Genomic DNA, 25,805 nt, shown 5'->3' with positions numbered 1-25,805 from the left:
TTGAAATCCCAAAGCATCTCTGATATGCGTATAAACTGCAGAATCAGTAATCACGTAAATGGTCAGCACATGATGCCAGTGTACCAAAACTGCTATTCCAACATATAGCCCAGAAACTAGTACACAAGTTTAAAAAACAGCCACTTTTTCAAGAAAATAAGCAAAAAAAGTTGAAAACATAGGTAATGGTTAGCTACTAGACTCTAGATAACTGCAATTTGATATATAGTTTTTGAGCTATATGTAATCGAACTTGCCATCTAAAGAGGTAACATCTAAGAAAATTTAACATGCAACAAAATAAAATAGTTGCATTTCCATAATAGAAGTGGTAAACCAGGTAAAAGAGGCATATGTACATCCAAATTCACAAGGGATAGTGCAAGCATAAAGTGAATAGGAGGACAATCAGATTTATATTTGTTAATAGGTGATAAGATGCCCATAAGGATACAACTGAGATATCAGTCTCCACACACGAGTTATGGTCGCTCAGGAATCTTGAACTTGATCGTGAGAGAACCTTATTTGTTTCACATGTTCAGATAATTCAGTATGACTATTGACATCTTTCCCTTTGGTCCGGGTTTCATATTATGCTAGTCACAAGCTTAGTGAGTAATTTTTTCACCATAAAGTTCTTTAAAGCCCCCGAAGGCATCATGTAGTTCTCAAATAACAGTACCAGCTGAATCAGAAGATCGGAGCAAGTTTAGCTGGCCCAATGGCATAGACACCTACTAGCTAGGATGAGGAATAGTGGGATTGAACCCGCATCTCATTGAGCTGCTCCTGCAAACACCCTAAGTCAATCAAAAGTGTCAAAAAAAAAGACAAATTGAATGCATACGCATGGATAAAGGACACAAGCCGGTAGCACTTTAACTAAAAGACTTGAGTGTTCCAATTTCTTGTTGACAGGGTAAACCAGATAAAGAATTACTATTGAAATGTATGTCAAATTTTCAAAATGATCATATATCTGATAAGATCATCTTTGGTTGAAATATTAGCAAAAAAAACATATCAAGTTTATTAATTCAAAGTTCAAACATTGAATATTTGACATTTCCAATGAATGACGGAGATGAATTTATGGTTTTTGCTATGGAAAATTGCTCCAGGATGAAGGAAAAAATGGAGCTCAATTCAGCTTCTCATGGCCCGTAGATCCAATTTGGGTATCCAGTTTTCAACCCCAAAGTAACTAGTTTAGAGAGGATGCAGGGAGAGAAGAAGAAGATGCAGTAGATGAAAGAAGGGAAGGGCGAAGGGAAGAGAGAGAGTGAAGGATTTAGGCCAAATTTTAGAGGTTCGCTATAAAAATCTAAAGGCATAATACATAAATGTGTCGTTTAACTTGACTTTAGGCGGCATCTATGTCCGACAACTTTTGAGTTACACTAGTAGCCACTTAAACTCGTAAAAGTTGAACAAGAAAACACACACATCTTACATTGTAATTCATGTGCGATACACTCGAATTGATTCGTATTACGTCATGTATCACATGTTTGTAACATTATACAAGTTTAAGTGTCTACTTATACACATCCAAAGTTAGGAGGATATAAAGACACATTGATGCCAAGTTAAAACGCACGTTCGTGCATTATACTGAAACAAAACAATAGCTATATTTGGTAGCATTTTAAAAGTAAAGTCATATATGGCTAATGTTTGCTTACTTAGGTAATTTTATGATCAGCAATGCTTTATTCATCTTGATCATATCTTACCAGGTCTCCTCGCCATAAATGCATTCCCAAACAAGTTCAACGTTGCAGCTATAAAAGACACGTTCAAAGGCTTCTTTTATATAGCACTATTTTCACAACAAAAGAAAATGGGCAAACTATTGTTCCCTTCATCGGCACTAATTATTTTCATTTTCTTATGTGTCACAAAGCTAGCCACAAGCCCATCCCCCTTAATATCACAGTTTTGTCACAAACACATCCAAGACCCAAACTTTTGCATGAAGGTTGTTGGATCAGATCCTGGATTAAAAAGAGCACAAAGCATTCATGAACTTGAAAGATTAACAATTGAATTTGCATCAAAATTTTCTACATCATTAACTAAGAAGTGTGCATCACTGTTGCAAAGTGAAAAAGATGAAAAAATTAGAGCTGCTTTGGGCTCTTGTACTGGAGCATATGGTTTGCTCAATTTGAAATTTGAAAGCTTGAGAGCAACTTTTCAATCTGGAAGACCTATAGAACCACAGATACTAGATGCCAGGGCTTATGTTTTAAAGTGCAACCACGATTTTGATGTGCAGAAATTGAAATCTCCTCTTGCAAAAGATAATGAAGATATGCTGAAATACATTCAGATTATCGAAGGTAATGCTGTGTAAACTTTTTTACTCCATGAATACGATTAGAAGTGGGAAAATTCACTGGAAATGTCCTGTATGTAAAATGTTTCATATAGGAGTAACATTTATGTTACTATAATTTGAAGTAATAAAATATTGTTCTTCTTTATTGACCAAGTTTATCCATTCAAGCTACTCCCCCGTTCCTTTTTATATGTTCACTTTTCCTTTTTAGAGTCAAACGATACAAACTTTGACCAACATTTTAAGATTTATTTCTTAATCAAATTGAAAAAAGAAATATTGTAATTTATAATACTTTTCATGTAGTTTTTGAATATCCAAATTTTAATTTAAATAATTAAATTAATCAAATCTAATTTAACTTTAAAACTTAGTCAAAGACCCAAGAAAAACCGAGGGGAGCAATTAAAGAGGAATGGATGGAGTATTAAACAAGGGCAATATAGAGAAGAGATGGAACCGGCAATGAGAGTTCTGTTTTCTTTTTGGTTTTCATCCTATCGGCTTTGAAGTCCCGACTAAGACTCAAGGTAAGGTGATCATCCTATACCTACTCATTCCACCACAATACTTGGTGACGGAGTAGTTGGAGTTATGATTACTAGGAATGGGTGAAAGACTAGGAACACAAATGGTCATCTACGATATATAACTTTTACATGACACCATAATTTGAAAGTTTTTTATTTTTTAAAAAAAAGGGCAGCTCGGTGCACTAAAACTATGCGCAGGGTCCAGGAAAGGGCCCGATCATAAGGGTCTATTGTATGCAGCCTTACCTTTCATTTCTGTGGCTTCTCAAAATGTTTTCCAATTTTCCTAAGGACATGTAAATTCAAGCATCAGCCAATGGAATGAAACCAAGATGAGCAAACCCCCTCCCCCTCTCCATCCCCGCATCACAAAAATAAACTAAGAATTTCTTTCAATTTGAATCTGGGAAGGTAACTCTACATAACAAGTTTGCAAGTGATATACACTGAAGAAGCCCCCATTATTCACAAAGCAATCTGACAAAGCTACAGTGCAAAAGATAGAAGCTATGCATATAGCAATCCAAAAGCCTCTGATATGCATATGAATTGCAGAATTCAGCACACAACATATGTAAGAACTAAACATAGGGAACCAATACACCACTGCTAAAGAAATTAGTAGCATTTCTACAACAAGAGCTACACCAGGTTAAAGAGGTATGTGGACAATCACAACCACAAGCCATAGTTCAACAATAAGAGGGCAATTGCTCCCTACCAGAAACTCTTCCATTCCACGGAATCTGAGACCTTCAAGTACGATGATCATATTCATCCCATCATAATACTTGGTGATGGAGTAATGAGAGTTATGATTACTATGAATGGGTGAAAAACTAGGCATACATATAGCCAACTACGATATATAACTTTTATAACACCAAAATGTCTTTCGACTTCCCCAAGTACATAAAAATTCTTGCCTCAGCCAATGGAATGAAACCAAGAAGAGCCCCAAACGAAAAAAGAAAAACTAGAACGAAACCAAGAATCTCTTTCAAGATGCATTGTTTTCAACTTGAACCTTAAAAGGCAGTTCAACAACATACAAGTTTGCAAGTGATATACACTAAAGAAGTCCCCATTATCACAAAGCAATCTGAGAAAAACTACTGTGCAAGAGACAGAATCTACACATATAAAAATCCCAAAGCATCTGATATGTATATAAAGTTATAAACTGCAGAAATCAGTAACCACATAAAAAGTCAACACGATGCCAATGTATCAAAACTGCTATTCCAATACAAATAGCCCAGAAACTAGTTCACAAGTTTACATAGCAGCCACTTTTTCGAGAAAATAAGCAAAAAAAGTTGAACATATGTAATGTGGAACTACTAGTTCGATGATTTTCTGTCAATAACTGCAATTTAATAAATAGTTCTCGAGCTATATGTAGTCAAACTGCCATCTAAAGAGATAACATCTAAGAAAATTTAAGATGCAGCAAAATAAAGTAGTTGTGTTTCCACAATAGAAGTAGTACACCAGGTAAAAGAGGCATATGGACATTATAAGTCACAAGAGATAGTGCAAAAAAGACAATAAGATTTATATTACTCCCTCTAGTCCAAAATAAATGAATTTTTTCCCCAATGCACACCTACTAAGGAAAAGAAACTAAGACATAAATTGTACTTTACTTTCCAACTTTACCCTTTTAGATATTATCAAACTACACTTGAAATTTCAGCCACATTAAAATAAAGTCAATTAAGACTCTTGGAACTCATAACCTAGAATATCTAAATGAACAATAAAATTGTTAGAAATTTCCAACATGCCAAGAGAGCAATTCACTTATTTTGGACACTGAAAAATAACTCAAAAATTCACTTATTTTGAACTAGTAGTAGTAAATAGGTGATAAGATGCCAATGAGCATAGCGACAACAACAACCCGCCCAATGTATTCCCACACAAAGAGTTCTAGGAGGGTAGAGTGCACGCAGTCCGTACCGCTACCTCAAAAGATGCCCATGAGCATCCAGCTGCGCATCAGTCTCCACACTCGAGCTATGGTCGCCCTGGAATCTTGAACTTGATCATGAGAGAACTTTATTTGGTTCATATGTTCAGATAATTCAGTACGACTATTGAACATTTTTCTCTTTGGTCATTATTCTTTCATCGAAGATTATAGATGGGTTTCATATTATGCTTGTCACAAGTAATGTTTTCATCATATAGTTCTTAAAGCCCAGAAGGCATCATGTAGTTCTCAAATAACAGTTCCGACTAACCCCAGAAGATCAGAGCAAGTTTAGCTGTCACGTAGTTCTCAAATAACAGTTCCTACCGACCCGAAAAGATCAGAGCAAGTTTAGCTGTCATGTAGTTCTCAAATAACAGTTCCTACCAACCCCGGAAGATCGGAACAAGTTTAGCTGGCACAATGGAACAGACACCTACCAGGATGAGGCATAGTATGAATTGAACCCACATCTTGTTGAGTAGCTCCAGCAAGCCTAAGTCAATCAAAAGCGTCAAATAAACTAATTGAATGCATACACATGGATAAAGGGCATAAGACGGTAACACTTCAACTTAAAGACTTGAGTATTCCAATTTCTTGTTGGCAGGGAGGACAGACCAGATAAAGAATTACTATTGAAATGTATGTCAAATTTCCAAAATGATCATATATCTGATGAGATTATCTTTGATTGAAAAGTTATCAAAAACCCATATCAAGTTTGTTCATTAAAAGATTGGATGTTAGACATTTCCAATGAATGACAGAGATGAAATTATGGTGTTCGCCATGGAAAAATTACTCCGGGATGAAAGAGAAAATAGAGCTCAATTCAGCTTCCCATGGCCGCTGGATCCAATTTATATATCATTTTTTCGACCCCAAAGTAACTGGTTTTAGAGAGGATGAGGGGAAAGAGAAGAAGAATATAAAGTAGACAAAAGAGGGGAAGGTCCAAGGGAAGTATCAAGGGGAGAGAGAGAGAAGAATTTAGGTCAAGTTTTAGAGATTTGCTATAAAACCTAACGGCATAATACATAAATGTGCCTTTTAACTTGGCTTCAGCTGGCATCTATGCCCTGCAACTTTTGAGTGTGCACAAGTAGAAACTTAAAAACTTGTATAAAGTTAAGCAAGCAGACACACGGATCAGGGTCCTACACGACAATTCGCGTGCGATACACTCGAACTGACTTGTAGCATGTCTTGTAAGACGTGTGTGTAACTTTATACAAATTTAAGCGCCTACTTATATACGTCGAAAGTTAGGAAGATATAAATACCCGCAGATGCCAAGTTAAAGAGCGTTCACGTATTATACCAAACCTAAACCACAACTATATTTGGTAACATTTTAAAAGTATAGTTATATACAGCTATATGTGCTTAATTAGGTAATTTTATGATCAGTAATACTTTATTCATGTTGACCCTATCTTCCTGGGTCTCCTCGCTTTAAATGCATTCCCAAAGAAATTCAAAACTGCAACTATAAAGGACATGTCCAAAGGCTTATTTTATATAGAACTATTTTCACAACAAAAGAAAATGGGCAAACTATTTTTCCCTTCATCATCACTGATTATTTTCATTTTCTTATGTGTCACAAAGCTAGCCACAAGCCAATCCCCCTTAGTATCACAGTTTTGTCACTAACATATCCAAGACCCAAACTTCTGCATGAAGGTTGTTGGATCAGATCCTGGATTAAAAACAGCAAAATGTATTCATGACCTTGAAACATTAACAATTGAACTGGCATCAAAATTTTCTAGAGCATTAATTAAGAAGTGTTCATCACTGTTGCAAAGTGAAGAAGATCCAAAGATTAAAAGTGCTTTGGGATCTTGTACTGGAGCATATGGTTTGCTCAAGTTTGAATTTTGACAGCATGAGAGCAACTTTTCAATCTGGAAGACCTATAGAACCACAAGTACTACAAGCCAGGACTTTTGTTTCAAAGTGCAACCACAATTTCGATGTGCAGAAATTGAAATCTCCTCTTGCAAAAGATAATGATGATATGTTGAAACACATTCAGATTATCGAAGGTAACGCTGTGTAAACTTTTTTAATTCATGAGTATGATTAGAAGTGGGAAATTTCACTAGAAATGTCCTGTGTGTAAAATGTTTCATAAAGGAGTAACATTTATAATACTATCATTTGAAGGGAAAAATTTGTGCGTCTTTATTGACCATGTTTATCCATTCAAACAATTAAACATGGGCAATATAAGAAGAGATGGAACCGGCAACGAGAGTTGTTTTTTTCTTTTTGGTTTTCATCCTATCGGCTTTGAAGTCCCGACAAACCCCAACACGTAAAGCACATTGAATTGTACCCATTCCTAAACTCGAATCTAAGACGTCTAGGTAAGGTGATCCTATACCTACTCATTCCACCACAATACTTGGTGATGGAGTAACTGGAGTTATGATTACTATGAATGAGTGAAACAGTAGGAACACAAATGGCCATCTACGATATATAACTTTTACATGAAACAAGAAATTAAAAGTTTTTCTTTTAAAAAAAAGAAAAAGGCAGCCCGGTGCACTAAATCTATGTGCAGGCTCCGTGGAAGGGCCCGACCATAAGGGTCTATTGTACGCAGCCTTAACTTTCATTTCTGCCAGAGGCTTCTCAAAATGTTTTCCAATTTTCCTGAGGACATGTAAATTCAAACATCATCCAACGGAATGAAACCAAGATGAGCAACCCCCCTCCCCCTCTCCATCCCCACATCACAAAAATAAACTAAGAATCTCTTTCAATTTGAATCTGAGAAGGCAACTCTACATAACAAGTTTGCAAGTGATATACACTGAAGAAGCCCCCATTATTCACTAAGCAATCTGAGAAAGCTACTGTACAAAAGATAGAAGCTATGCATATAGCAATCCAAAATCCTTTGATATGCATATGAATAGCAGAATTCAGCACACAACAGATGTAAGAACTAAACATACGAAACCAATACACTACACTGCTAAAGAAATTAGTTGCATTTCTACAGCACAAGAGCTACACCAGGTAAAAGAGGTACGTGGACAATCACAACCACAAGCCATGGTTCAAGCATAAGAGTGCAATTGCTCCCTACCAGAAATTCTTCCATTCCACGGAATCTGAGACCTTCAAGTGCGATGACCATATTCATCCCATCATAATACTGGGTGATGGAGTAATGAGAGTTATGATTACTAGGAATGGGTGAACAACTGGGAATACATACAGCCAAAACCAATGGAATGAAACCAAGAAGAGCCCCAAACAAAAAGAAAAAGACAGAAAAAAAAAAACAGAAAGAAACAAGAATCTCTTACATGATGCATTGTTTACAACTTGAACCTTAAAAGGCAGTTCAACATAACAAATGCAAGTGAAATACACTGAAGAAGTCCCCATTATCACAAAGCAATATGAGAAAAACTACTGTGCAGAAGACGGAATCTACGCATATTAATATCCGGGATCTGATATGCATATAAAGTTATAAACTGCAGAAATCAGTAACCACAAAAAAAGCATGATGCCAATGTATCAAAACTGCTATTCCAATACAAATAGCCCAGAAACTAGTTCAAAAGTTTAAATAGCAGCCACCTTTTCGAGAAAATAAGAAAAAAAAGTTGAATATATGTAATGTGGAACTATTAGTTTGATGATTTACTGCCAATAACTGCAATTTAATATATAGTTCTCGAGCTATATGTAGTCAAACTGCCATCTATAGAGATAACATCTAAGAAAATTAAAGATGCAGCAAAATAAAGTGGTTGTATTTCCTCAATAGAAGTGGTATACCAGGTAAAAGAGGCATATGCACACTATAAGTCACAAGGTATAGTGCAAGCATAAAGTGAATAGGAAGACAATCAGATTTATATTACTCCCTCTAGTCCAAAATAAATGATCTTCTACCCCAATGGACACCTATTAAGGAAAAGAAACTAAGACATAAACTGTACTTTATTCTCCAATTTTACCCATTTAGACAAAAGAGGGGAAGGTCCAAGGGAAGTATCCAGGGGAGAGAGAGTGAAGGTTTTAGGTCAATTTTTAGAGATTTGCTATAAAATCTAACGGGACAATACATTAACGTGCCTTTAACTTGACTTCAGTTGGCATCTATGCCAGCAACCTTTGAGTGTGCAAAAGTAGACACTTAAATTAGTATAAAGTTGAACAAGCAGACACACGCATCCGACACAACGATTCGCGTGCAATACACTCGAACTATTTTGTAGCATGTAATGTATGATGTGTAATTTTATACAAGTTTAAGTGCCTACTTATACACATCCAAAGTTAGGAAGATATAAATACCCGTTGATGCCAAGTTAAAGAGCGTTCATGCATTATACCAAACCTAAACCATAACTATATTTGGTAACATTTTAAAAGTATAGTTATATACAGCTATGTTTGCTTAGTTAGGTAATTTTATGATCAGCAATAATTTATTCATGTTGACCCTATCATCCTGGGTCTCCTCGCCATAAATGCATTCCCAAAGAAGTTCATAATTGCAACTATAAAAGACATGTTCAAAGGCTTATTTTATATAGAACTATTTTCACAACAATAGAGAATGGGCAAACTATTGTTCCCTTCATCATCACTGATTATGTTCATTTTCTTGTGTGGCACAAAGCTAGCCACAAGCCAATCCCCCTTAGTATCACAGTTTTGTCACAAACATATCCAAGACCCAAACTTTTGCATGAAGGTTGTTGGATCAGATCCTGGATTAAAAACAGCAAAAATTTTCATGAACTTGAAATATTAACAATTGAATTGGCATCAAAATTTTCTAGAGCATTAACTTAGTGTTCATCACTGTTGCAAAATGAAGAAGATCCAAAGATTAAAAGTTCTTTGGGCTCTTGTACTGGAGTATATAGTTTGCTCAGTTTGAATTTTGACAGCATGAGAGCAACTTTTCAATCTGGAAGACCTATAGAACCACAAGTACTACAAGCCAGGGCTTTTGTTTCAAAGTGCAACCACGATTTCTATGTGCAGAAATTGAAATCCCCTCTTGCAAAAGATAATGTTGATATCATTCAGATTATCAAAGGTAACTGTGTGAACTTTTTTAATTCATGAATATGATTAGAAGTGGGAAATTTCACTAGAAATGTCCTGTGTGTAAAATGTTTCATAAAGGAGTAACATTTATGATACTATCATTTGAAGGGGAAAAAATTGTTCTTCTTTATTGACTACATTTATCCATTCAAGCTATTAAACTAGAGTAATCTAAGACATCTAGGTAAGGTGATCCTATACCTATTCATTCCACTAAAATACTTGGTGATGGAATAATTGGAGTTCTGATTACTATGGATGGATGAAAGACTAGGAATACAAATGGCAGTCTACGACATCTAACTTTTACATGACACCTAAATGTTTTTCAATTTTCCTAAGGACATGTAAATTCTTTTCATCAGCCAATGAAATGAAACCAAGATGAGGAATCCCCTTTCCCCTCCCCACAACCCAAAAACAAACTAAGAATCTCTTTCAAGATGCAGCTTTTTCAACTTGAATCTAGGAAGGAAGCCCTATATAACAAGTTTGCAAGAGATATACGCTGAAGAAAGTCCACATTATTCACAAAGCAATCTGAGAAAGCTACTGTGCAAAAGACAGAATCTATGCGAATAGAAATCCCAAAGTCTTTGATATGTATATAAATTGTAGAATTCAGTCCACAACAGATGTAAGAACTTAACCAAAGGAAACCAATACACTGTACTGCTAAACAAATTAATAGAGTTTCTATAACACAACTGGTACAGCAGGTGAAAGAGGTATGCGGACAATCGCGGTCTCAAGGCATGGTTCAAGCATAAAATCAATAGGATGGACAATCAAATTACAACAACAACAACAACAAACCCAGTATATTCCCACATAGTGGGGTCTGGGGAGGGTAAAATGTACGCAGTCCATACCACTACCCCCGAAGGAGTAGAGAGGTTGTTTCCGATAGACCCCCGGCTCAAGACAAAAGACCGTAGACCAACAGTTGTGCAACATGATAAAGAACAAAGAACCAACATCCAAAAAAATAAAGTATAATTAACCAAAAGGCAAGCAATATGCTAAAGTTACAAAAGAACCAACATTCACAAAAAAAAAAATAGTATAATTAACAACCCACAACCCAAGGACCCCCTCCCCCATAACTGGAACTCTCAACCAAGCTATCCTTAAACCTCCTAACTACGGACTACGACTCGACCACCCACCTTAGCCTTCTAGTTTAATACTCTTCCTCCAAACCTTCCTATCTAGGGTTATGTCCTCAGTAAGCTGTAATTGTTCCATGTCACGTCTAATCACTCCTCGCCAGTACATTTTTGGTCTACCCCTACCCCGCTTGAAACCCTCCAAGACCAACCCCTTACATCTACGGACTGGGGCATCCATGCCTCTTCTCATCACGTGGCCAAACCATCTCAACCTCACTTCCCGCAACTTATCCTCCACCGAAACCACTCCCACCTTCTCCCGAATAGTCTCATTCATGACCCTGTCCGCCTTCGTAAATCCACACATCCAATGCAACATTCTCATTTCCGCAACCTTCAGAGAATTCTTAACAGGCCAACACTCCGCCCCATATAACATGGCCGACCGGACCGCAGCTCTATAGAATTTACCTTTAAGCTTAAGAGGCACCTTCTTATTGCATAAAATTCCCGAGGCAAGCCTCCATTTCGTCCAACCTGCCCCAATACGATGGGAGACATCCTCATCAATCTCTCCATTCCCCTGGATCATAGACCCAAGATACTTAAAACTATCCCTCCTACAAACCGCCTGCGACTCCAACTGCACCACCACATTATCCTCTTGCCTCAAATCGCTAAACTTGCACTCTAAGTACTCCGTCTTGGTCCTACTCAACCTGAATCCTTTAGATTCCAGAGTCTGTCTCCAAACCTCCAACTTATCATTAACACCTCGGCGGTCTCCAAACCTCCAACTTATCATTAACACCTCGGCGCGACTCATCAATCAAAACTACATCATCCGCAAAGAGCATACACCAAGGAACCTCCCCTTGTATATTTCGCGTTAACACATCCATCACCAAGGCGAATAGGAACGGGCTAAGAGTCGATCCCTGGTGCAGCCCTGTCAAAACCGAAAAGTGCCCGGAATCCCCTCCCACCGTCCTTACCTGAGTCTTCGCCCCCTCATACATGTCCTTAATCGAACGGATGTACGCCACTGGTATTCCTCTCGCCTCCAAGCATCTCCACAGAACCTCCCTAGGAACCTTGTCATATGCCTTTTCCAAGCGATAAACACCAAGTACAGATCCCTCTTTCTCTCTCTATATCGTTCTACCAGCCTGCGCACAAGGTGAATTGCCTCAATCGTCAATCGACCAGGCATAAATCCAAATTGATTCTCCGAAATAGGCACTATCTTCCTCAACCTCCGCTCCACCACCCTCTCCCAAATCTTCATCGTGTGACTCAACAGCTTAATACCACGGTAGTTGTTGCAACTTTGAATGTCTCCCTTGTTCTTGTATAAAGGAATCACCGTACTCCATCTCCACGCCTCGGGCATCTTAGCAGTCTTGAAAATATTGTTAAACAAATGGGTTAGCCACCTCAATCCCACTCCGCTAGCATACTTCCAAAAGTCCACCGAAATCTCATCGGGACCCATCGCCCTGCCCCTTCGCATCTTGCAAATAGCCTCACATATTTCCTTGACCTTAAAACGCCGACAGTAGCCGAAATCGCAAGGCTGCTTAGTGTGCTCCAACTCCCCTAACACAATACCTCTGTCCCCCTCATCGTTCAGGAACTTATGGAAATACAACTGCCATCTTTTCTAAATTAGAACGTCCTCCACCAAAACTTTTCCATCCTCTCCTTTAATGCACTTCACTTTGGTCTAGATCCCAACCCTTATGCTCCCTAGTTTTGGCAAGCCTGTACAACCTCTTTTCCCTGCCTCTCTCCTTTAAACCCAAATAAAGTCTCTCAAATGTTGTTGTCTTAGCAGTAGTAACTGCTAACTTAGCCTCTTTCTTAGCAAGTTTGTACTCCTCCCTGCACACTCGCTTCTCCTCTTCTTCCTTACTCTCAACCAACTTAATGTAAGCCGTCTTCTTCGTCTCCACCTTCTTCTTAACTTCTTCATTCCACCACCAATCCCGCCGATGCCGGCCAGACCATCCCTTAGAGACACCCAAAACCTCTCTAGAAGTCTCTTTAATGCAACCCGCCGCCCTATCCCACATACTATCCACGTCCCCCCGACACTCCCATGCCCCCATCCCTTCCAACTTTGCCTCTATCTCTAAAGCACTGACCGGAGTCAGGCCACCCTACTTAACTCTAGGTCGACCCTCCCCACCCCTCCTCTTCTTGCCCATCTTAATAACCAAATCCATCACCAGAAGTCTATATTGGGTCGCAAGATTCTCATTCGGAAAAACCTTACAGTCCTTACACAAAGCTCTATCCCCCTTTCTAAGCAGCAAAAAGCCAATCTGGGTCTTGGCTATCCTATTACGGAAAGTAACCAGATGTTCTTCTTTCTTCGGAAAGCTGGAATTCACTACCACCAATCCAAAGGCCCTAGCAAAATCAAACAGAGAAGTACCCTCATCATTCCTATCCCCAAAACCAAAGCCACCATGCACATCATCGTATCCTATCGGCAAATGCCCAATATGCCCATTGAAGTCCCCTCCTAAGAGGAGTTTTTCCGAACTAGGCACGCCTTGAATCACCTCATCCAAGACCTCCCAAAAACTCTTCTCCTCCTCGCCCAGGCCCACCTGTGGCGCGTAAGCTCTACAGACGTGCACCGTAAAACCCCCAATGACCAACTTAATAGTCATCACCCTATCGTTAACCCTATTAACCTCCACTACCTGCCCCCTAAGCTTTTCATCCACTAAGATACCTACTCCATTCCTATGCCTCTCACTACCTGAATACCACAACTTGTACCCATCCACATCCCTAGCCTTAGAACCTACCTATTTAGTCTCCTGGACACACGCAATACTGATCCTTCTCTTCCTAAGAATCTTAACTAGCTCTATCGACTTACCCTGAAGGGTCCCTATGTTCCACGACCCTACCCTAAACTTATCATCTCTCGACTCTCCTCCCCTAAAACCCCGTCCTCCGCGTCTCAACTTTGACCCACCACCTGGCCCCGACCGCACCCGCAGCCCCCCAGGACATGACCCTAGTCCACCATTTACTACCCAAGCCACTACTCAACAAATGCAACAGAAGAGGTTAAAACAGCAAAACAATAACGATAGCTCAAAGCACACAGTTTAACCCAATTTTAAGAACAATAGCAACTCGAACCCAATTAACCGACACAAATCCCACAAAAAATACAGGCAGCAAAAATACCGAAAAATTGCGCGATAAAATAAAGCACAAAGATATAAAATAAAGTAAAAATAAAATAAAGGGTTAGAAATCACCGGGAGTACTCCTGCTATAGCTGGTTACTATAGTTTTGGTGTCGAGATTTGTTGCCTGACTAGGTTCGCCGGCAAAGAAGCCGTCGGAAAGTCGCCGGAATTTCACCGGAATGATGCCGAAATTTCACTAGAATGTCGCCGGGGCATCTCCTTGCTTTTGCCGTACGCTGGTCGTCGATTGTAGTTGAACCGACTATTTTATCCGATTCCGATCGGTGCTGCCTCAGTGACACTGTGAGAATGGGACTCGAGAGAGAGTGCCGGGGAGAGGGAGACCTGGGGACTGGGGAGGGAGAGATCGAAAGTGAGAGAGTGGGCCTTATATAAGATTCCATGAGGATACAGCTGTGACATCAGTTTCCACACTCAAGATATGGTCGCTCATCTCGAACTTGATCATGAGAAAACCTTATTTTGTTCATATGTTTAGATAATTCACTACGACTATTGAACATTTTTCCTTTGGTCCTTCTATCATCCAAGATCATATATGAGTTTCATATTATGCTAGTCACAAGCTTAGTAACTTTTTCACCATGTAATTCTCAGAGCCACAAAAGGCATCAAGTAGTACATAAATAACAGTTCCTACTGTGCTAGTCACAAGCTTAGTAATTAATTTTTTCACCATGTAATTCTCAGAGCCACAGAAGACATCAAGTAGTACATAAATAACAGTTCCTACTGATCGTAGAAGATCAAAGCAAGTTTAGTTGGCCCAATGGCACAAACACCTACTAGGATGAGGCATAGCGGGAATCGAACGCGCATCTCGTTGAACTGCTCCAGCAAGCACCCTATGTCAATCAAAAGCACCAAATAAACTAATTGAATGCATATGCATGGATAAAGAACATAAGAGGGTAGCACTTTAACTAAAAAACTTGAGTATTCCAATTTCTTATTGGTAGGAGAATAAACCAGATAAAGAATTACTATTGAAATGTATGTCAAATTTTCAAAATGACAATATATCCGATAAGATCATTTTTAAATGAAAAATTATCAAAAAAAAACATATCAAGTTTGTTAATTCAAAGATTGAATATGACATCTCCAATTAATGACGGTATGGTTTTCGCTATGGAAATTGCTCCGGGATGAAGGAGAAAATGGAGTTCAGTTAAGCTTCTCATGGCTCGTGGATCCAATTTGAGTATCCACTTTTCGATCCCAAAGTAACTAGTTTTAGAGCGGATGCAGGGGGAGAGAAGAAGAAGAAGATGCAGTAGATGAAAGCGAGGAATGGCCAACGGAAGTGTCCATGTGAGAGTAAGAGTGAAGAAGGAATTAGGCCATTTTTTAAGAGATTTGCTATAAACCTAAAGACATAATACATAAACGCGCCCGTTAACTTGATTTAAGTTGGCATCCATGCCCTGCAACTTTTGAATGCACAAAGTAGGCACTTAAACTTATATAAAGTTCAATAAGCAGATACACATGTCGTACATGGCAATTTGCATGAGATACACTTGAATTGATTTGTATTATGTCATGTATGACGCGTGAATCCACTTGTTCAACTTTATACATGTTTAATTGTTTACTTGAACACACCTAAAGTTTCTGGGCAAGTTAAAGGGCACGTTCATGTAGTATACCAAACCTAAACTATAGCTATATTTGGTAGAATATCTTACAAGTATAGCTATTTTAGTTTATTTTTGGCAATTAAACTAAGCTATATATTTTTTGGGCAATTAAACTAACTTTTCTATTAATCCTGAGCATAAATATAGTAACTATGTTTGCTTAATTAGTAAGTTTATGATCGGCAATACTTTATTCATCTTGATCATATCTTACTGGATCTCCTCGCCATAAATGCATTTCCAAACAAGTTCAAAAAATTTCAATTATAAAAGATATGTTCAAAGGCTTACTTTATATAGCTCCATTGTCACATCAAAAGAAAATGGGCAAACTATTATTCCCTTCATTATCACTGATTTTTTTCATTTTCTTATGTATTACAAAACTAGCCACAAGCCAATACCAATCCCCCTTAATGAGACAGTTTTGTCACAAACAACAAATAATTGACACAAACTTTCGCTTAAAGATTGTTGGATCAGATCCTCGTTCTAAAACCGCAAAAAGTGCTCAGGTCTTGATACATTAACATTTGATTTGGGATCAAAATTTGTCAATGCAGTAACTTATAAGTGTACATTACTGTCGGAACATGAAAAAGATCCAGAAATGAAAGCTGCTTTGGGCAATTGTGCTGGAGCATATGCTTTGCTCAAATTGGACTTTGACAACATGAGAGAAGCTTTCCAATCTGGAAGACCTATAGGTCAACAAGGAGAAAGTGCTAGGGTTGCTGTTTCAAAGTGCGACAATGACTTTAATGAGAAGAAATTGACATCCTCTCTTGCAGAAGATAATAATAATTTGTTGGATTTCATTCAGATTATCGTTGGTAATGTTGTGTAAACTTTTTGAATTCATGAATATGATTAGAAGTGGGAAAGTTTCACTAGAAATGTCCCGCATGTACAATGATTCATATATAATTCGTAAGAGAGTATCATTTGAAGGAAAAACAAAGTTGTTCTTTATGGACTATGCTTATCCATTCAAGCTATTAAACCAGGGCAATATAAAAAAGAGTAGGGTCACAAGCATTATGGAATGGGTAATGGGAGTCTTCTTTCTTTTGGGTTTTTACCCTATCAACCGGACAAACTCGGGGACATAAGGCCCATTGACTTTTTTTTCCATTCCTAGATTCGGACCTAAGACGCTAAGTAGAATGATATCATACCTATTCATTCCACCACAATACTTGGTGGTGGAGTAACTGGAGTTATGATTACAATGGATGAGTGAAAAGCTAGTAATACAAATGGCCATCTATGATATATAACTTCCATGACACAAAAATGTTTTCTGATTTTCGTAAGAAAGTACAAGTAAATTCCTTTTTTTTTTTTTGGAATCTCAAGTACATGTAAATCATTGCATCAGCCACTGGGAAAGAAACCAAGAATATTCAAGATGCACTGTTTATAACTTGGAAGGAGAGCCTTGGAGTAACAGGTAAAGTTGTTGTCATGTGACTAGGAGGTCATGGGTTCAAGTCTTGGAAACAGACTCTAGCAGAAATGCAAGGTAAGACTGCGTACAATACACCCTTGTGGTGGGGCCCTTCCCTGGACACCGCGCATAGCAATAGTTTTAGTGCACCGGGCTTCCCTTTTTCACTGTTTATAACTTGGATCTGGGAAGGCATCTCAGTATAACAAGTTTGCAAGTAATATACACTGGAGAAAGTCCCCATTATGCACTAAGCAATCTGAGAAAGCTACTGTGCAAAAGACAGATGCTATGCGTATCGAAATCAATCACAAAGCATATATACGACAACAAAATTATTACTAGTATATTCTCTCATCAGGTTGAGTATGGGGAGGGTAAGTGTACACAGTCCATACCACTACCTCAGAGGTGAGATGGAGAGGTTGTTTCCGATAGACCCCCGGCTCAAGATAAAACAATCTAGAAAAGGAATAGTTAAAAGACGAGATACAACGGAAATTACCACACCAAATAATACCATAAACAAAACTCACCAATTAATACAACAAACGATACAACATTCTGAAATAATACTAGTACTATAGCTACTAATACGGATAACAAAGTCCTCCTACCTACTAGCACTGACGCACTCGGCCCTACTATCCTTCTACTCCAATCCGCCTCCTCCGCACCTTCCTATCCAGGATCATGTCCTCCTCGATAAGCTGAACTTGCTCCATGTCATGTCTAATTACCTCCCTCAATATTTCTTCGGTCTACCTATATCTCGCCTGAATCCATCCCTACCAAAACCTCTCACACCTCCGCACTGGGCATCCGTGTCCCTAATCACATGACCGAACTATCTCAACCTCGCTTTCCTCATCTTGGCTTCCACCATCTCAATCCCAAAGCATATACTAATTGCAGAAATCAATAACCACAAAGGTATGAATTATACAAAGCAAAACTAATACGTTGCATTGCTAACTCCAATACAAATAGCCTAGATACAAGCACATAAGTCTAAGTAGCAGCCACTTTTCAAGAAAATAAAAAAATAAGTTGAAAATATCTGTGACAAATAAAAAAGAAGAATATCATTGAATTGTTGTGTCCAAATTATTACATTAAGCTTTATAGACACTACATTAGACTCTTTTTCCAACTAGGACACTTACATCACAATCTTTTTCCAAGTAGGATTTTATATTATATTCCTATTCCTACTCATATTCTAACACTCCCACTCAAGCTAGTGCATACAAGTCATATGTACCGAGCTTAGTACAAATGTAATCAATACGAGGACCAGTTAAGGACTTGGTGAAAATATCTGCAAGCTGATCACTCGATTCCACAAATTTTGTAATAATATCTCTGAAAAGTATCTTCTCTCTCACAAAGTGACAATCAATCTCAATATACTTAGTCCTCTCGTGAAATACCGGATTTGATGTGAAATGAAGAGCCACTTGGTTGCCACACATAAGTTCCATTCCACTGATTTCTCTAAATTTTAACTCTCCCAATAACTGTTTAATCCATACTAGCTCACAAGTGGCTAGTGTCATTGCTCAATATTTTGCTTCTGCACTATATCGAACAACCACACTTTGTTTCTTACTCTTTTAGGACACCAAATTACCTCCTATTAAAACACAATATCCGGATATAGAATGTTTATCACAAGATGATCCTACCCAATCGACGTCTTTATATCCAACGATCTACTCATGACCTCGATCCTCGAAGAGTAGTCCTTACCTGAAGCTGACTTAATACATCGCACAATGCGAACAATTGCATCCTCATGACTATCACAGGGAGAATCCATAAACTGACTTACAACACTCACAGGATAAAAAAATGTCAGGTTTGGTCACTGTGATATAATTCAACTTACCAACTAGACGCCTATATCTTCCACGATCGTTGAGTGGCTCCCCCTGTCCTGGGGAAGTTTAGTATTCGAATCCATAGGAGTGTCAATATGTTTACATCCCATCATTCATGTCTCCTCGAGAATGTCTAAGGCATATTTGCGTTGCGAAATAACAACATCTGATTTGGACTGAGCAACTTCAATACCTAAAAAAAACTTCAGTCCGACGTGATCTTTAGTCTGAAAATGTTGAAAGATGTGTTGCTTCAAACTAATGATATCATCTTGATCATTGTAAATAATAACGATATCATCAATATAAACCACCAAATAAATACATAGATTTGGAGCAGAATGTTGATAAAACACAAAGTGTCTGCTTTACTACGAATCATGCCAAACTTCTGAATAATTGTGTTGAACTTTCCAAACCAGGTACATCTTGAATAATCCTCAATAAAGTTAACAAAATAACAAAACCCTGAGGCAGAATTGATACTAGTAGGACCCCAAATATCAGAGTGGACTAAGAAAAAGATAGAGACTGCACAATTCTCAATTCTACGTTGAAAGGTAGTCCTAGTATGTTTCCCAAGTTAGCACGACTCACAATCTAATGTGGATAGATTAGACAAACTAGGCATCATCTTTAGTAGTTTGAACAAACTAGGATGTCCTGCACGTTTGTGTTTTATGTCCGGAGAATCTGTAGTTGGACATGTTATGAAGGAGTTAGGAGAGGTAAGGTAATAAAGGCTTTGTGATTCATATCCTACACCAATTGTTTGTCTCGTACTACGATCATACATGACAAAAGAGTCGACAAGAAAGAGTATGCCACAATTTAGGGCACGAGTCAAACGACTGACCAATGTAAGATAAAAGGACAACCAAAGACATAAAGAACAAAATTTAAAGTGACGGGAGGATACAAAAGTAGTTTGTCCAACTCCTTTTGATTTGGTTTGGTTACCATTGGCTAAAGTGACAATTAGAAGAGACTGAATAAACAATATTTGATACAAGTAATTTATCACTAAAAATATGAACCACAACCCATGTGTCACGACCCGAACCAGAGCTTGGTTGTAACGGGTATCTCAAATCCAACTAAAACCGGAGACCACCCCCTGCGCTTAACCAAACAGAACACAATGCCTACAATCATTGGATGAATTCCGAAAATATACCAAAATAGCATAAGATAAGTTCAAAGAATTTAAGTCATGTCTATAACCGGTAACCAACCAAAACAACCAATCAACATCACCCATGCCCACAGTAATCCACGAAGCCTTCTAAATAAAATCGAAATCAATAAAGCGTCAGGACATGCCCCCGACGAAAGCCAAAAACAAATCAAAACAAGGTCTATGACTTAAGGGAGCTATAACATGAAATGAAGCCTTATGAAGTATGGAAGCTCACCACTTCAGTCTAACTCATGAACTATCCCACAATCAACTGATCACTGTGCGGGAGAAGTAAAAGTATGCCCAAATCCTGTATCATGTGGGAATACAGAGTACATAGACGGTTAGCGGATTGAGCGCTAGTATGTAAATCAAGGATAAGGGAAAAAATAATGCCATTATCAATAATTCAAAACCAGTCCACCCAAATCCAGTGTGCACAACCATATACAGTTTCATATATATATATATATATACCACATGCAAGTGTAAGGAACAAGGCTTAGCACGAACTTTAAAACCTTAATCTGGATTGTGTAGCTTAACCATCATAACATAGTACCCACGGGCTATGTGGGGCCAAGCTCTCACCCCCTGGTCGGGCTCCAGTGCGTGTAGCCGCACGAACCGGAGAATAATCTTATATATATGCATAAGGGACTCGAATCTCCCAGTCATATACTAAGGTGAATTAAGCACCCGATCATGCAATGTGATATGGGGACTCAAACCTCCCAATCATATAATAATCATTTAATAAGGGGGACTCGAACCTCCCTGGTGATAAGCAAGGAGACTTGATCCTCAGGCAGTTTAGACCCCGCGCCAACAAACGCGGTTTCCAATGTTGGTCCCTCGAGACCGCCACTTTCACGGCCCACCTACACAACCCTCTTTTAAGCCCAATTAAAACATTTAACACACATTCCCAATTAAGTAAACCACTTATGCATTAAGGCATTTGGTTGGTCTCGTCGTATCAACATCACTTGCAAGTTTATTATCATGTCGAGGCAATTACTTAGCCATCTGGGACTCTAACCGATCGGCCGAAAGGACTTCAAAATAGTTAGTCATTTGGGACTTAAACCCGTTTAATCAATTTGGGACTCAAACCCGTTTAATCAATTTGGGACTCAAACCCATTTATGTTTCAATAGGCCTCTTATGCAACTGATTTCAAATATAGTTTAATATGCATACTTTTCACATTCAAAACTAATTTCACAATATTGGGTTGAGGTCATTACCACTTCAAAAGTCACAAGTTGGGGGAAATCACAATCCCCTAGTATATTCACCATACCAACGCACCTACAAGTTCAAAACCATTATTAAAGCATAAACAATGCATAACAATCCATGAGAAAATAATTTAAAACCAACCATGTCGAAACCCTCAACCTATGTCAAAACTCACATTCAATTTCACATCAATAATCATTTAAATATCATGCTTTAATGAAAACATGTTTGAGGTTAGAGTCACATGCCTGAAATACCCAAGATTATAAAGAGAATTTGCCCTTGGAAGCTCTAGTTGACCTATTTCTAGGGAACTCTAAGTATTGTTGCTTGAGAGAATTTTTTAGAGAGGAAAGTGTTTGCTTTGATGAGTTATGGATGAAAATAAAGTCTCAATAGGGTTTATAGGTCGTGGGTTATATTTAGAGAAAGAGGAAAATGTCCAAAATATCCCTAGTAAAAAGACTGAAAAACACCGCCCAGTCGCTACGAGTGACCTTACGACTCATTTTGTTCAGTCGTAGTCTGGACAGTACCCTTGGGCAACCACACTAGTCTGGATACGAGTCATACCATACAACTCATACTCAGACATTACGGCTCGTAGCATGCCAGTTGTAGTCACATCAGGAACTTAGGATCCAACACTGGTTTCCCTACGACTTGGAACCTTACGACTCGTAATGAGTCTTGACGACTTGTGACCTCAAATCATCACCAAGGCAGTAACTCAGGCAAAAGTCACTAGACACCATACGATTTGGGTCCTACGACCCGTCAAGTCACCCTACAACTCGTAGGGTGGGTCGTAATAAGGACAGTAAACTCAAAGGTCTAGGTATTTTTCAAGGACCAAAACCCGGGGTGTTTCACCATGATCCAAAGGTAGGAGATTGTGCAGTTGAGGCTACTGGTAGAGATATTTTTTTACTTGCTCGATACTGAAGATACTCATTATATTCTTTTTCAGACAAATACACCCTTTGATTACCTGTGGTGTTAGACTACGCAACATGAGCATTTTTAGGTGATCGATCCTACAAAGAATAACATATTCCATGAGTATGTCCAAGCCTATTACAATAACTATATTTAGGTTGAGAATAGCATATGTCACGAGTATGTCCAAGCCTTTTACAATAACTATACCTAGGTCGATATCTTCCAAAACCACTTCCTCCATGTCGATTCTTGATGGACTGGGACGTTTGATTTTCTGATCTCCTCATTAAGGGTTCGGAAGTGATCATAGGGTTTGAACTTTCAATTTCCCTATTTTTAAAGCCAAAAATATCACACCCAAAAGACATTGTGAAATCAGAATTTTGTAGCAAAAATATTTTGAAAATTTGCGTTCGAAATCTAAAAAAAATATTGATGTCATCGAAAAATTAGATTTGATAGCCGACAGTTGCTCAGAATCAAAAAATAATTATATGGGAAGCCTTCGAAAAGACGAGGCTACTGAAAAAAATGCCGAAAAAGTGGCCGGGAGATGTCGCACGTGCCGCGCGTGGATCTGACGCGCTCGCCAGAGAATTTCTTATGGCTATGCGTGAGGACGCGTGATACACTTATTTCCAACGAATCTGACTGGGGTTTGCTCGCCGGAAAATTCTGAACCTGATAGTGGTGTTGGTTTGTTTTGAAAAACACCGACGGAAAAGATATTTATTTGGGCAGCTACTTCGGGCCACCGAAAAAGGCAAAGTGATGCTGGAATGATGCATAGCGATAATTTTATCACAAACGCTCTGATGTCATGTGATAAATAAAAGAGACGAATATTATTAAATTATTACATTGAAACCCTATTCATAAACACTACATTAGACTCCTTTTCCAACTAGGACACTCACGTTACAATCCTTTTTCAAGTAAGATTCTATATAATATTCCTATTCCTACACATATTCTAACCGTCAATAATGTGGAGCCATTAGTTTGATGATTTACTGTCAATAACTACAATGTAATATACGCAATTTTAGAGTTGTAAGGCGTCGAACCATCTAAAAAGGTCTCATCAAAAAAATGCTGAAGGGCATACTATTTTAGACTGAGCAAAGTTTGAGATGCAGCTAAACAAATTAGTTGCATCTCCTTAATACGAGTGGTACACCAGGTAAAAGAGGTATGTGCACACTCAAAGTCACAGGGCATGGCACAGGCATAAAATCAATAGGGAAAACAATCAGATTTATACTGGTAAATAGGTGATAAGATGCCATGAGGATTCAGCTGCGATATCAGTCTCCACACTCAAGATATGGTTAGTCGTTCAGCAATCTCGAACTAGATCATAAACTTTAGTATGTTTATATGTTCAGATCAGTGTTTTGAACGGCGAAAGGCGACAAGAGGCGACAAGGCCCCGCCTCACCACGCGGCGAGGCGAGCGCCTTTTGAATGTATAGCGACAATTAATATAAAAAATTAAAATAATATATAAATGATCAAAATTTTAATAACACTAATATATTAGGAAATATTTCAAGTCAAGAATTAAAAATATATAGTATATAGATACTAAAAGTCTAGAACTTAAATGACTCAACAATTCAATATCCTATCAAGTGTTGTTTGAATTGAGTAATGCCGCCATTCATGGTACGTCGACAAAAATTACAAATCACCGCATCTTTTGTCGGTCCTTGTGTACCATAATTCCATCCTATGTCCTTTTGTTTGCTACTAGTAGATTGGGACGTCATTGAATTGAAAGTTGTTAATGATCTAATAATTTAATTAGTATATTAATATTACCATTATGCTATGTTAATTCTACAATCTACATAAGTTATTAAAAAAAATTACATAATAAGTTATAAGAAAAAGAAGAAGTATATTAATATTACCACTGGTTAAGTATATTAAAAAAAATTACATAATAAGTATATTAATATTACCACTGGTTATAATAGTAACACTGTAACAGTGCATGTGAGCATGTCACAAGTTCACTGTTACAGATGATGCCGGCTGCCGAAAAATAGAAGAAAAAAAAGATAAAAAGAGGAAGAAAAAAAATAACAGCACCAAAAGGCATATCCAGTCACTGGATTAAGAAGAAGAAGAAGAAAGAAGAAAAAAAAATAGAAATCACTGCTTACCGGAGTTTCGGAAGTCGCCGGAGTTCATCGCCAGTTGTTGGAATCAAACTTGTGAGATGAATCATAGCAGCCGCAGTCACCAATTTGTAAGTTGGTAGTGTTAAAATGTGTAAATAAACCCTAAAATTAGCTTATATACCTAAAACCCTAATTTTTTAAAAAACAATTAAAGGCGTCGCCTTTCTCGCCGCCTCGCCTCGCCACGTCGCCTTTCTCGCAAAGGCGTCGCCTTTTGATTTTCGCCACGCCATGGACTGAAGAGGCGACATAGGCTCGCCTCCCCTCGCCATTCGCCATTGGCGACGAGGCGCTCGCCTCTGGTTCAGATAATTCAATATGACAATTGAACATCTTTCCCTTTCACCCTCCGAGCTTTTCATCCAAGATTATAGATGGGTTTCATTTTATGACAGTTACAAGCTTAATGAGTAATTTTTTCACCATATAGTTCTTAAAAACCCAGAAGGTATCATGTAGTACAACTGATAAAACTTCCGTCAAATAACAGTTCTTCCTGACCCTAGATCAAAGTCTTCTCTTGGCTTTATATAAACTAAAAGTGTTTATAATGCTCAAATTGAGTTTATATAAACCTCAACGTTTCATAAAACGAGAAATAGGCACACCATCTCTTCTTCAATAATATGCAAACAAGTGTAAGAAATTGCACGAATGAATAGAAAAGAATACTACCTCTACTATAGAATATGCACCAGCTACTTAAATCTTCACTAGAAGAGTCTAAACCAATGCCTTGTAGTTCATATGATCTTAGCTTATATCTGGAAAAAAAAAAAAGGCAGCCCCATCCATAGCGGGGTCCGGAGAAGGGTCGGACCACAAGTGTCTATTGTACACAGCCTTACCTTGCATTTCTGCCAGAGGTTGTTTCCACGGCTTGAACCTGAGACTTCCTGGTCACATGGGCTGCAGCGTTACCAGTTACTCTAAGGCTTCCCTTCATCTTAGCTTATAATTGAGC

At 38.2% G+C, this 25,805-nt stretch overlaps 1 protein-coding gene across 17 annotated transcripts in view; it reads right to left on the bottom strand.

The window, feature by feature from the left end:
* Positions 1–393: 393 nt before the first annotated feature.
* The window catches only part of LOC107843456 (PRA1 family protein A1), a 32,304-nt gene continuing 6,892 nt past the window's right edge, over positions 394–25,805 (bottom strand). The window contains exons 8-12 of one of the 17 annotated variants that reach the window (XR_001666384.2): positions 21,716–21,779; positions 20,701–20,775; positions 15,096–15,154; positions 5,299–5,354; positions 394–792 (exon numbers count right to left, since the gene is read on the bottom strand). Coding sequence is in view for 2 of the 17 variants with exons in the window: in XM_047398652.1 (XP_047254608.1) it covers positions 11,129–11,824; positions 11,862–12,089 (924 nt within the window). In the remaining 15 variants the exon portion in view is untranslated. The other 16 variants (XR_007046296.1, XM_047398652.1, XR_007046300.1 and 13 more) reach the window with 16 other exon arrangements.

This window comes from Capsicum annuum, chromosome 10, assembly GCF_002878395.1.
Source record: "Capsicum annuum cultivar UCD-10X-F1 chromosome 10, UCD10Xv1.1, whole genome shotgun sequence".
Lineage (NCBI taxonomy): Eukaryota > Viridiplantae > Streptophyta > Magnoliopsida > Solanales > Solanaceae > Capsicum > Capsicum annuum.
The sequence above is the reverse complement of the archived record's forward strand: the minus strand, read 5'-3'. Positions and strand labels throughout refer to the sequence as shown.